Source organism: Rhizophagus irregularis, chromosome 1, assembly GCF_026210795.1.
Source record: "Rhizophagus irregularis chromosome 1, complete sequence".
Classification (NCBI taxonomy): domain Eukaryota; kingdom Fungi; phylum Glomeromycota; class Glomeromycetes; order Glomerales; family Glomeraceae; genus Rhizophagus; species Rhizophagus irregularis.
Window position 1 is genome coordinate 1,308,468 of NC_089429.1, and position 13,509 is coordinate 1,321,976.

The window sequence follows — 13,509 nt, forward strand, 5'->3', positions numbered from 1 at the left end:
GGCGATTTTTTACTTTAAAAGGCAAAAATTTTGGTTGATCATTTCATTTCAGTCAGATTTTCACCAAAATTTTCTATTCCGTTTTTGAAAATCATCCACATGCATAGTTGCCATGGATACAAAAAAAATTGCCTTTTTCGTAAAAAACTCTCAGTTTAATCTTAAATATTAGTACAGTACTGTACATGTACATGTACAAGTACAAGAGCAAGAACATGAACATGTACATGTACATGTACAGAGAAAGTGAACATTCACTATGGAAACTTTTTGCGCTGAGTTTAACTGTGCTGCTCAAAAAGAATGTTAACTTGACAGATCATGAAATAGTATGTTGATCATTTTTTATTAAAATGTGAAAAATTTTTTTTTTTTTAATTAAAAATGTCAAAAACTTGATTAAAAAACAAAAAAAAATTAAATTTTTTAATTAAAAAAGTCAGACTTGACGTTTTTTGTTATTAAAAATAAAAAAAAAATGATTTTATTAATCAAAAATGTCAGACTTGACGTTTTTTGCAAAAAAAAATGATTTTTTTTTAATTAAAAACGTCAGACTTGACGTTTTTTGTTATTAAAAATCAAAAAAAAAATATATTTTTTAATTAAAAACGTCAGACTTGACGTTTTTTGTTATTAAAAATCAAAAAAAAATATATATATTTTTTAATTAAAAACGTCAGACTTGACGTTTTTTGTTATTAAAAATCAAAAAAAATATTTTTTTTAATTAAAAACGTTAGACTTGACGTTTTTTGTTATTAAAAATCAAAAAAATATTTTTTTTAATTAAAAACGTCAGACTTGACGTTTTTTGTTATTAAAAATCAAAAAAAAATATTTTTTTTAATTAAAAACGTCAGACTTGACGTTTTTTGTTATTAAAAATCAAAAAAAAATATTTTTTTTTAACTATAAACGCCAGACTTGACGTTTTTTGTTATTAAAAATCAAAAAAAATATTTTTTTTAATTAAAAACGTCAGACTTGACGTTTTTTGTTATTAAAAATCAAAAAAAAATATTTTTTTTAATTAAAAACGTCAGACTTGACGTTTTTTGTTATTAAAAATCAAAAAAAATATTTTTTTTAATTAAAAACGTCAGACTTGACGTTTTTTGTTATTAAAAATCAAAATAAAATATATTTTTTTAACTATAAACGCCAGACTTGACGTTTTTTGTTATTAAAAATCAAAAAAAATATTTTTTTTAATTAAAAACGTCAGACTTGACGTTTTTTGTTATTAAAAATCAAAAAAAAATATATTTTTTAATTAAAAACGTCAGACTTGACATTTTTTGTTATTAAAATCAAAAAAAATGATTTTTTTTTAATTAAAAACGTCAGACTTGACGTTTTTTGTTATTAAAAATCAAAAAAAAATATATTTTTTAATTAAAAACGTCAGACTTGACGTTTTTTGTTATTAAAAATCAAAAAAAATGATTTTATTAATCAAAAATGTCAGACTTGATGTTTTTTGCAAAAAAAATGATTTTTTTTTAATTAAAAACGTCAGACTTGACGTTTTTTGTTATTAAAAATCAAAAAAAAAATATTTTTTTTAATTATAAACGTCAGACTTGACGTTTTTTGTTATTAAAAATCAAAAAAAATATATTTTTTAATTAAAAACGTCAGACTTGACGTTTTTTGTTATTAAAAATCAAAAAAATATTTTTTTTAATTAAAAACGCCAAACTTGACGTTTTTTGTTATTAAAAATCAAAAAAAAGTGATTTTTTTAATTAAAAACGTCAGACTTGACGTTTTTTGTTATTAAAAATCAATAAAAAATATTTTTTTTAATTAAAAACATCAGACTTGACGTTTTTTGTTATTAAAAATCAAAAAAAATATTTTTTTTAATTAAAAACGTCAGACTTGACGTTTTTTGTTATTAAAAATCAAAAAAAAATATTTTTTTAATTAAAAACGTCAGACTTGACGTTTTTGTTATTAAAAATTAAAAAAAAATGATTTTTTTTTAATTATATTAGTGTACTTTTGGATATAATGGGTGAGTTTATTTTAAAAGCATACTAATACTACTAATAAATTAATAAAAGATTTTTTTATAACAATAGATTGTGTTTAGTGAGATTTATGAAAAAATTTTATGAAATTTTTTTTAATAAGAATAGCTTTGTATAAAAAATTTTCTAGAATTTTTTTTTAATAACGATATATCAGCATAGTAGTAATAGTACAATAGGGTTAACTATACAATAAATAGATGTAATAAATTTTTTGGAATTTTTTTTTAATAACAGTAAATTGGTATCATATAATAGATGATATAATAAATTTTTTTTGGAATTCTTCCTTAATAACAATATATTGGTATAGCACAATAGATAGATATAATAAAAATTTTCTGTGATTTATTTTTTAATTTCAATAGATTGGTAACTTATTAACGGAAGTTAATAATTTTTTTACAGTTCACAGTAACACTAATATTACTTTTTTTTTTTAATCGCAGCGCATTTGCAGTTTTATTAAAGTAGAAAAATAAAAGAATATGTATACATAGTATGATTCTAAAAGCTACTCTAATATAATTAAACTACAAACCACTCGTCATACGTATAGTACCCCACGTGTGCACTGTCGAGTGATCGTTAGACTCAGTAGGTAGACAACATTTGTAATGCGTTATCTTAGCCAGACGGCCCTATCTTCAACATAGTAACACTAATATTACTAATAAGTAATGATAATAAAAGATTTTAATTACATTTAATAAGGTTAATAAAAAAATTTTTTGAGATATAATAGAATGGTATAGTACAATAGATAGATATAATAAAATTTTCTGGGATCTATTTTAATAATAACAGATTGGTATAATACAATGTATAGATATAAAAAAATATTTCTGAATTCTTTTTTTTAATAATAGATTGATATGAATATATTTTCTGGGATTTTTTTTTAGCAATAAGTCATTATATCAGTATAAAATTTTCTGGATTTTTTTTAATAACAATAGATCAGTATGGTATAATGGATAGAAATAAAAAATTTTAAGGATTTTTTTTTTAATAACAATACTAGATTGGTATAGTACAATAGTTACTAGATATAAAATTTTCTGGGATTATTTTAATAACAATAGATAGGTATAGTACAATGGACTAATTTAATAAATTTTTTTGTGTTTTTTTTAATAACAATAGATTGGTAATAGACAACTGATTATTAATTTGTTCAATTAATAATTGTTTTTTAGTAAGATTTTTTCCAGTAATACTACTACTAATAGGTATTAATAGTTAGTTTAATGAGTTAATAAAAGATTTTTTATAAATAGATTATATTTAATGACATATAAAAAAATTTTGGGAGATTTTTTTTAATAACAATAGATCAATACAAAAAATTTACTGAGACTTTTTTTAATAACAATAGATTGGTATAGTACAATGAATAGATATAAAAAAATTTTAACTTTTTTTTTAATAATAGATTGATATAAATATATTTTCTGAATTTTTTTTTAACAATAGAGTCAATAAATCAATATAAAAAATTTTTTTGATAACAACAGATCAGTACTATATTATAATGGAGAGATATAAAAAATTTTTTAGATTTTTTATTAATATAATAGATCAGTTTCTGGAATTTTTTTATGACAAATTAGTATAGTACAATATATAAAATTTTCTGGGATTTATTTAAATAACAATAGATATGATAAAATTTTTGGTGATTTTTTTTTAATAGCAATAGATTGGTAATAGACAATTATTACTGTGACCAAAACTGATCTGATTTACCAATTCATTATCAGTTCAGTTTTTAATGTTTTCACAACATTTTTTATTGTCTATTACCAATCTATTGTTACTAAAAAAAATAATCACCAAAAATTTATCATACCTATTGTTATTAAAATAAATCTCAGAAAATTTTTTTATTAACCTTATTAAATGTAATCTATTGTTATAAAAATCTTTCATTTATATTACTTACTAGTAATATTAGTGTTACTGTGAACTATAAAAAAATCTTACTAAAAAACAATTATTAACAAGTTAATTGTCTATTATCAACATATTGTTATTAAAAAAAAATCCCAGAAAATTTTTTTATACCAAACTATTACTAAAAAGAAATCTCATTAAATTTTTTATAAATCTCACTAAACACAATCTATTGTTATAAAAAAATCTTTTATTAATTTATTAGTAGTATTAGTATAAAACTCACTCACTATATCCAAAAGTACACTAGTTAGTAAAATGCAAATTGTTGATCAAAACTTTATGTTGTACCCCACATAAATTTTATGACCTTGAGGCGTAGTATATTACTACCATTTATTATTGTACTTTCTATGCTTAGTATTATAATTTAAAAATTAATAATTTACTTTTTATTTATTTTTTTTTTTCAGCGAATACAATTTGTGTTTGACAAATTTGATTGTCATATTTAATGAATAGATAGTATCCTTGATTATTGATTAATATTCAAAATAATTTGATAAACAAAATCAATGATTGTAATTCAATAGACTATTAATTTGTTGTTATTTTTAAATCTTATTTAAAAAATTAAATATAAACATGATTGATGAAAAGTCAATTTAGTTATTTTCAATTGAATTTATTTTAAATAAACAACGTGGCGAATCATATCTAAGGGAAAAATTTCTTAATTATTTTTTTTTTAAGATGTAATGATGGAGTCGCAAATATAGGTTTAAATAAAAATATATGGTTTAATAAAAAAAAATAAAATTGAATGAAAGAAACTATTACGTAACAATTTAGTGTAATAATAAACTAGAAAAACGGAAACCGTTTAAGTCCTTCGCGTTGCATAACTCGCAAGTGTTACGTGATCTACGTGTCATTTATTTATTTGGCATATTTCGGGTCAAATAGGCATGTTCAAAAAAAGGAAATAAAATTGTCGATTGTGACAGGGACAAAAACGGGGGTTAAACCAAATTTTGCTAGTTAGATAGGCATAATAAAAGGGCAAATAAAAAGCGTTAGGATGCAAATCAATTAATTAATCGGCCTGGTTGTTCCGATATTTGTCGCATAATACATTTACGTAATAATTATATAAACATTTTTTTTTGAAAGTTAAAACAGCTGATTATGCAGCTGGACATGTAGTAACCTTGTAGTAACGGCGGATTATGACGTTTCTAATTGATAATTTTTGTTTACATTACAGGATGAACAAAATATTATTAAACTTATTTCATTTTTTATAAATATTTTAAACGAAGACATAATCAATTTTTTAAAAATTGGGTAAATTTTCATTCAATAACATTAAAACTAGATAAGACAATAAAATTTATTAAATATTAATACTAAATTGATTCAATTTTATTTTATTATTTTTTTAAAATCATCATCATTTAAATAATTTAATGCCGATTCGTCTAAGAACGGCACTGCGTTGCTAAATTTGCCAATTTTGTGCTAGAACACAATCCTCAAAAAAGGATATTTTCATAGACGACATATTAACTGTAAATAAAAGTCATATGATATACTGAAAAAATACGTTCATATGCAAAATAATGAATTTACTATGTACGCGCGTCACATTTACACCTTAAAATATAGGAAATTTTAATATTTTATTTTGATATATTGCGTTATTTACATTAGAAAAATATAATTTTTAGCTTTCAAAGTTGTTTTTAAAGATTTTTTGAATCTATTCCACGCATGAGATGTGAAAAACGCTTTTTTTTATTATTGCTATTATTCCCGAATTTTATTAGTAACGCAGTGCCGATTATTTTAGACGAATCGGCAATTAAGTAAATTGTGATTAAATTATAATTGAATTTTCCCATATTAATGGTATTGCTAAATGATATCATAGTTCACCTGAAAATATCTTTGAACAAGTCATTGTAAGCAAAGAAAGTAAAAAGAAGTCGGATAAATTATATTAATGTTCAAATGTTGATTTCAATATTGTCGTACAATTTTAATCAGGTGCGTATTTGATGTACTTTTTGAGAATCAAATCATATAATTACCCACACTTATAAACAATAATTTAATTTCAAAATATTTCCTGACTTCTCTTTTTAATTTATGTTTGCTTAACTGTATACACTATCATACACATATGCAATAACAAATAAAAAGTATTTGGAAAGGTACTTTTATTATTTATGTTATATATATCAAACACCATAAATAAATTTCAATTGAGTAAAATTTTTTCGTATGAATAGTATTTTTTTTCTTCATATGAGTAATTATATTTAGTAATATTAATACACTCTAACATTGCATAAGCTAAATATATTTATATGAGTAATTTTTTTGCATAAAATAAGTTAAGTCAAAATTGTATTACACAAGAGGCAAGAAGAAATGTATTAGTTATATATAAAAATATTTTAAAATTATATGTTTAATATCTAAATGAAGTTACATTACATTAACTTTTTTTGGTTTTCTCAATATTATGTTGCCTGTTGCCAAGGAAAAGTAATTAACCCATCTGATTTCAACCCATTCTGATAATAAAAAACATAGGATGCTTTATGTCTTTTATGGATGTACTATCAAACATGATGAATAACTAAAGTGAATTAATAAATGAAGAACAAGATCCAATCATTTGCTAAATATCACAAAAACAAAAGCATCATTACAATACAATAAAAAGAATATCAATATTATAAACTTGCTTTATACAAATATTTTTTACAAATTTAATATTTTAATCCAAAATATTCAGCATCTTAGAAGCTAAAAAATAAAAAACTGAAAAAAAAATTTAAATAGAGTATTACAAATAAGGTATCATAGGCCATAGCTTACAAATTATGAAACAAATTATTAGTAATTAATTTAAACTACTTTAATATATATTTGAATATAATTATTGAATAAATTTTATTGTTGATACATAACAAATCAACTACTTTTAAGTATAAAAAAATTTGCTATAATTTTATTTTTTCAATTTCTATTCTATATTGTTAAAAATATCGAAATCAGGTATTGCATTAATTCTGACTTTTTTCAGCTGCTTTTTTGTATAATTCAATTGATTTAATTTCATCTTTTTTGGTTCCTATCCCATATTTATAACAAAATGCAAGTTCTTTTATTGCATTAATCAAACCTTTTTCAGCTACCTTTTTATATAATTCAAATGCTTTGATTTCATTTTTTTCAGTTCCTATTCCATTTTTATAGCAATATGCAAGATTATATATTGCAGTAATTTGATCTTTTCCAGCTGCCTCTTCAAATAATTCAAATGCTTTAATTTTATTCTTTTCAGTTCCTATTCCATAATAATAGCATTTACCAAGTTCAGATGTTGCATCAACCAGACCCTTCTCAGATGCTTCTTTATATAATACAAATGCATTAATTTCATTTTTCCCAGTTCCTATTCCATTTTGGTAGCAATACCCAAAATCATATATTGCACTAATCTGACCTTTTTCGGCTGCTTCTTTGTATAATTCAAATGCTTTGATTTCATTTTTTTTGGTTCCTATTCCTTTTTGATAACAATATCCAAGATTGTATATTGCATTAGTTTGACCATTTTCAGCCGCTTTTTTGTATGATTCAAATGCCTTATTTTCATTTTTTCTAATTCCTATCCCATTATAATAGCATTTTCCAAGTTCATATGTTGCATCAATCTGGCCCTTCTCCGCCGCTTTTTTGTATAATTCAAATACTTTGATTTCATTTTTTTTGGTTCCTATTCCATGATTATAACAATATGCAAGATCCTTTATTGCATTAATGTGACCTTTTTCAACTGCTTCTTTGAATAATTCAAATGCTTTGATTTCATTTTTTTCGGTTCCTATTCCATAGTAATAGCATCTTCCAAGGCTATATTTTGCATTAATCCAACCTTTCTTAGCTGCTGCTTTGTATAATTTAAATGCTTTAATTTCATTTTTTCTAGTTCCTATTCCGTGTTTATAACAATATGCAAGTTCTTTTATTGCATTATTAATCTGACCTTTTCCAGCTGCCTTTTTGAATAATTCAAATGCTTTGATTTCATTTTTTTTTGTTCCTAACTCAAATCGATAAAAATATGCCAAGAGAATTAAATTTTGTTGTTTTTTCTTATTATCTAATAAATAATTAAATATTTCATTTACATTTTTATTTTTTAGTAATATATGTTGCTTAACCAATTGAATATAATCATTTTTATAAATTCCTTTTTGAATGGCTTCTTCATAAAGCAAAACCAATTCATTAACTATGACTTCATTTTCATTTAATTTAATATTATTTGTTATTAAATCCTTTTCTTCAATTTGCATTTTATCATATTCATCAATTAATTTATCAAATTTAGATTGTAATGAATAATTAATACTTAAACTTAATGAATTATCATTGATACTACTATTATCATTATTAATTACTATATTACTTTCAATAATATTTACAGTTTTCTCATAAATTTCTGTTTCATTTGTGTTCAAATTAATTAATTTCAGATCAGAAAATACTTGCCGCATATCTGGTCTATCATCTGGGTTATTTTGCCAGCATTCTAGAAAAGTATTCGAAAATTAAAAATTAGTAATAATGAAATTAATTAAACTAAAACAATTTATTAAAATGTAATAGATAATTATACTTTTATAAATATTAATATAATCAATTGGAGTATCAGAAACTGGAGTTTCTCTTTTTCCATTTAAAATTTCTAAAATTAATTTTGGTTTCTGATAAAGTGCATCATAAGATTCGAACGGTAATTGTCCAGTTGATATTTCCCATAGAAGTACGCCAACACTGTATACATCCGATTTCTTACTTGCTTTATAATGACAATTTTTATCATTGTTATTTGTTTGCTCTTTAAAATTTTGTGGATCGATATAAGGAATCATTCCAAAAATATTTTCTGGGGTTGATGATACTTCCGCTATTCTACGTGAAAGTCCAAAATCTGCTAATTTGATAATATTTTGATGAACTAATATATTATCTGAATGCTATTTTATAAAATAAAAAATAAATTTAACATGTTTACATTTAAAACGTGAATAAAAAATTATTTTAATACTCACTAGATCGCGATGAATAATATTTTTTTGATGAATACACGAAATTGCATCGGCAATTTGGATAGCAAATTGTAATTTGATGTTCCAATCTAATTTTGAGAAATTATATTTCAAATAATTTCTTAATGTACCACTATCCGCATATTCAAGAATGAGCAAATAATTTAAATTCATATTATTTTTACCTAAATTAAATAAATAATATAAATTTATTATTTAAAAGTTAATATGTATAATCATTATTTAACTAAAAAAAGTAAATCTTTTAATAAAAAAAAAACTTACTTTCTTTTTTAGTGATACCAAAAAACTTTATAATGTTTTTATGAAAATTGAATTTATGCAATAATTCTATCTAAATATTATTTTAATGATTAGCACAAATAAACTGCGGATATTCTTTTTTTAATATTAAATAATAAAAATATTTTGATTTTATACCTCATTAGCAATTTCTTTCATAAAGTTATTATTTTTCAAAGATTTTAATGCGACAACAGTATCAGAACTCTCCCAAGTAGCCCGATAAACTTCTCCAAAACCTCCAGTACCTATACAACTTATATTTTGAAATTCGTTATAATCATGGTAATTAATATAACTTTTAGCAATTCCATCCTCGATCCATTGAGCCCATTTATCCGCATAAGCATTTTTTCTATTGGGTACGTTTGCCATTTTTTCTATAAGAAATAAGAAATCGAATCGAATTTTTGTTGATCAGACGATTATATATGATTCGGTGTATCACAAATGAAGTCATATGAAATGTTGAATAATGACGGACTGATCAACAGATCTGCACAAATAACTTGATAGAGTTAAAAGATTATTTAAATCTGTACATGATATCATAATTAAATAATAATAGCAAATTCATTCTCCAAGTTAAGTTTAATGAAATATTAATTTATACCATAGCGATCATCTCCTAGAAAAAGGTGTTAGAACTTGAGTTGGCTCAACACGGGCGTATTGTTTGTGTTTCGCACATTAATTTATCCTTTGTCCATGCATAAGATCGCATGTATCTGATTGGATACAGTAAATCACAATAAGAGAAATGACTGTAATAAATAAAGATAATATTTAAAGAGACAAACATTGAAAAGATTTGTAAATAAGAATAAAAGAAGCGAAAAGGAAGAATAGCTAAATATCTAGAATTTAAAACTAGAGTAATGTAAAATTCTGATGGAAAATTTAAAGTAATTTTAATTATCACACCAATTAAAAGACGAGAGAAAAACTTAATAATTCTGCATCGAAAGACATTGTTGGGATGATTTTGGTAATCTGGCAATCAACTCTCCAACTCATCAACCCAAAAAAAAAAAAAATCGAAAGCTCTTATAGTGTCTATGTAATATCCATGACTCCATATATAAATTATAAATTTATTATATAAGTTTTATAGATCTGTCACTACCTTTTAAAAAACTAAGTTTAGCCATCCTTCAATACCATCTATATAAAATATTTAAAATTTTTTATTACATAAATTTCATTATATAAAATTTTATTACACGAATTTCTTTAATTAAATTATTAGAAAATTTAACCTTTTTTATTTAAAAACTACTTTTTTTAAAAAGAAAAAACTCTTTTATTCTTTTAAAAAAAAAACAAATGTTCTTTTAAAAAGACAAACAATTTTTTTCTTTTAAATCGGTCCTGATTATTCATTAACTTTACTTTTCCTGAAGAAAAATTCATGGACTTAGTTCAATTTATTCATCATTTGGGAAATTTCCTTCTCCTTGTCTTGCCATCGGCCTCCTGCTCCTTAATCTTTTTGATTTCTAATCCCTTCCCCGCCGACTTCAAAACTTATTCCATAAGTTAAAACATATTCCCCGATCAAAATCCTTTCCTTTAAGCCTCCTTTATACTTTTTTCTCTCACACTTCTTATTCCGTTCTAATGCTAACATTGATCTGACCCTGACCCTGACCGCTGGATTCTTTGATTCTGCTGATAATACTGTAAAAAGAAATTAGCGATATTATAACCAACATCATCGCAGAACTACAATACCCACGAGCTAAGGCCACACAAATTCAATTTTTCGGTTCACGTAACATTGAAATTTAAAATTGACCCGGGGACCCGGGGTTTATTGTTTATTAATAAAAAAAAGTTTATATATAAAATCGTGACATCCGATTGGTTGATTTTAAAGGGGAGAGTAATTAAAGAATTTACAGAAGTTCTCAGCCACGTGATAAACTTACCCTCCAATAAAATTACGTACTGATCACGTGATAAACTTTTTATATATAAACTTTTTTTTATTGAAATTTGAAAAAGTGACCCGACCGGGTGAAGTGAACCAAAAAATCGAATTTGTGTGGCCTAATTGCATAGTACTATACCGCTCCAAAAAATTCCCAACCAGCCCACTGTAAGACTGCGGTAAAAGTGTAAAACTGGTATTCAAAGCAAGCATGATATGCCCCAGCCGTGCATGAAAAAGAAGTATTAAAAATAAATATGGGAGAGGAATGATGAGAGAAGGAAGGAAAGAAGAGTGAGTGATGGAAGTCATAAACTCATAATCAAATAAATATGATCGCCTGAGATTCTTACGTCACGTCAATGGGCACTTTATTAAAATCTACAAATCAATATAATATATTGTATAAAAAAAAATAAAAACAACAAAAATTTTTATTTAATATTTCCAAATCCGATTTAATCGGAATACATTAACTACTAATACATTTTTCTTTTAAATAATAAACAAATTCAGTACTTGAAGAATAATAATTTTGAACCTTAATATTATATAATTCAAATTCCTTTACTTCATCTTTTAAAGAGAATAAATCAACATCTTTCACCTTAAAACCTAAATATTTAACTCTTTTCTTTTTCATAATATATTCTTTTATATAAGGTAAAATATCAACACTTTCACGCATCCTAATTTTAATACATAATCTATTGATAAAAATATTTCGAGAATTTCTTAAAAATATTTCAAAATCACTTGCATTTTCAATAAAAAAATTTAAATTTAAATATTCTAATTTAAAAGGAAGGATTTGATCTAAATTTTGTAATACAAATAAATTAGCATCAATATAATAAATTGAAAGGTAATTAAGATTTTGAACCAAATTGAATAATAATAATGAATAAATATTTTGATGATCAAATCCGAGTAACTCAAGAAATTGAATCTTTTTACAATATCTTGTAATTAATTCAAATGATTTTCGTTTTGTATCATTATTCATTAATGGCCCAAAACTAACATTTTCTATATAATTACCAGATTTTTGTAATAATAATTGTAATAAATCAATATTTGGTAATTCCTTCTTCATAAATAAAGTTTTTAATTTAAAAGGTTTGGTAATATCAAGAATTTGTTGAATAAAAGAATTTAAAGCTTTACAATCAATAATATGAATAGATTCTAAAACATTTAATTGTTCAAATACTTCATTAAAAGTATCATTAAAAACAATTTTACGAAAAGTAATTATTCTTAAAGTATTGGAAGAATTGGAATGTTTTAATGAAGTAAATAAATAATTTATGGGATTTCTACTTGAATCAAAAACAATTTTTTTGAGATTGTTTTGGGAATTAATTATTTGTGATAAATGAATTTTATTAAAATTCTTCGGATTATAACCATGACCATAAAAGTTATAATAAAGTGATGAAATTGTATTAATTGATTTTAAATAAGGAATAATTGTTGTTATATTTATACGTGCTGAGTAAATGGTTAAATTTAAATTTTTGATATTATGAATGAAACTTTGATTTTGTAAAATTAATTTAAAAGCAATATTAAAATAATCACAATCATCATTTGAAAAGATAAAAATATCAAAAGTATTTAAATTTGCTTCTCTTTCAATAAATATTTTAAATAATGATTCATATATAAATTTAAAAAGATCATATTCTGGATATGATTGTAATGTAATTTGATTTGATTGATTTCCAATTTCTCCAGTTGATAAATTTCTAACTGTTATAGCCCACAATTTAATAATTGAAATAATATCCCATGTATTTAAATGTTTAATGAAACTAGGATAATTGAATAATAATGTATTTAAAGGAAATAAATTTTTATTAATACCATAATCTTGTAATTTTTCTTTATCATTTTCATTTAAACATTTTAAATAAATTTCAATGAAATGATAATTTTTAGATTCTTTAATTGAAAAAGGATCTTCCCATAATAATGGAATCGTTAAACGACACCATAATCTATTAACTAAAATACATGAATACAATGTTGAAATATCATTTCGTAAATATTGTATAATTTCATATGTTAATTCGGGTAAATCTCCTGAAATTATTTTTGAGTATGTCATATTGTAAACGAAGAGAATTATTAAATTTTAAATTATGTCAAATTAATTTAATGACTGAATTAAGATTCGTTCGAGGGGCATTAATTGTAAATT

General features: G+C 22.9%; 2 protein-coding genes across 2 annotated transcripts; both read right to left on the reverse strand.

Annotated features, from left to right (window-relative positions):
• Nucleotides 1–7,012: 7,012 nt before the first annotated feature.
• Nucleotides 7,013–9,745, reverse strand: OCT59_000242 (uncharacterized protein; the record flags this gene model as incomplete). The annotated part of the gene is made up of 6 exons (XM_066138696.1): nucleotides 7,013–7,683; nucleotides 7,999–8,547; nucleotides 8,635–8,995; nucleotides 9,071–9,252; nucleotides 9,353–9,422; nucleotides 9,509–9,745. The coding sequence occupies 6 exons, from the start codon at nucleotides 9,743–9,745 to the stop codon at nucleotides 7,013–7,015; spliced, it is 2,070 nt and encodes a 689-aa protein (XP_065988168.1).
• Nucleotides 9,746–11,775: 2,030 nt separating this feature from the next.
• OCT59_000243 (uncharacterized protein) lies at nucleotides 11,776–13,493 on the reverse strand (the record flags this gene model as incomplete). Its single annotated transcript, XM_025325922.2, has 1 exon — nucleotides 11,776–13,493. Exon 1 carries the CDS (start codon nucleotides 13,414–13,416, stop codon nucleotides 11,776–11,778), a length of 1,641 nt encoding a protein of 546 aa, XP_025178752.1. The 5' UTR covers nucleotides 13,417–13,493.
• Nucleotides 13,494–13,509: the final 16 nt, after the last annotated feature.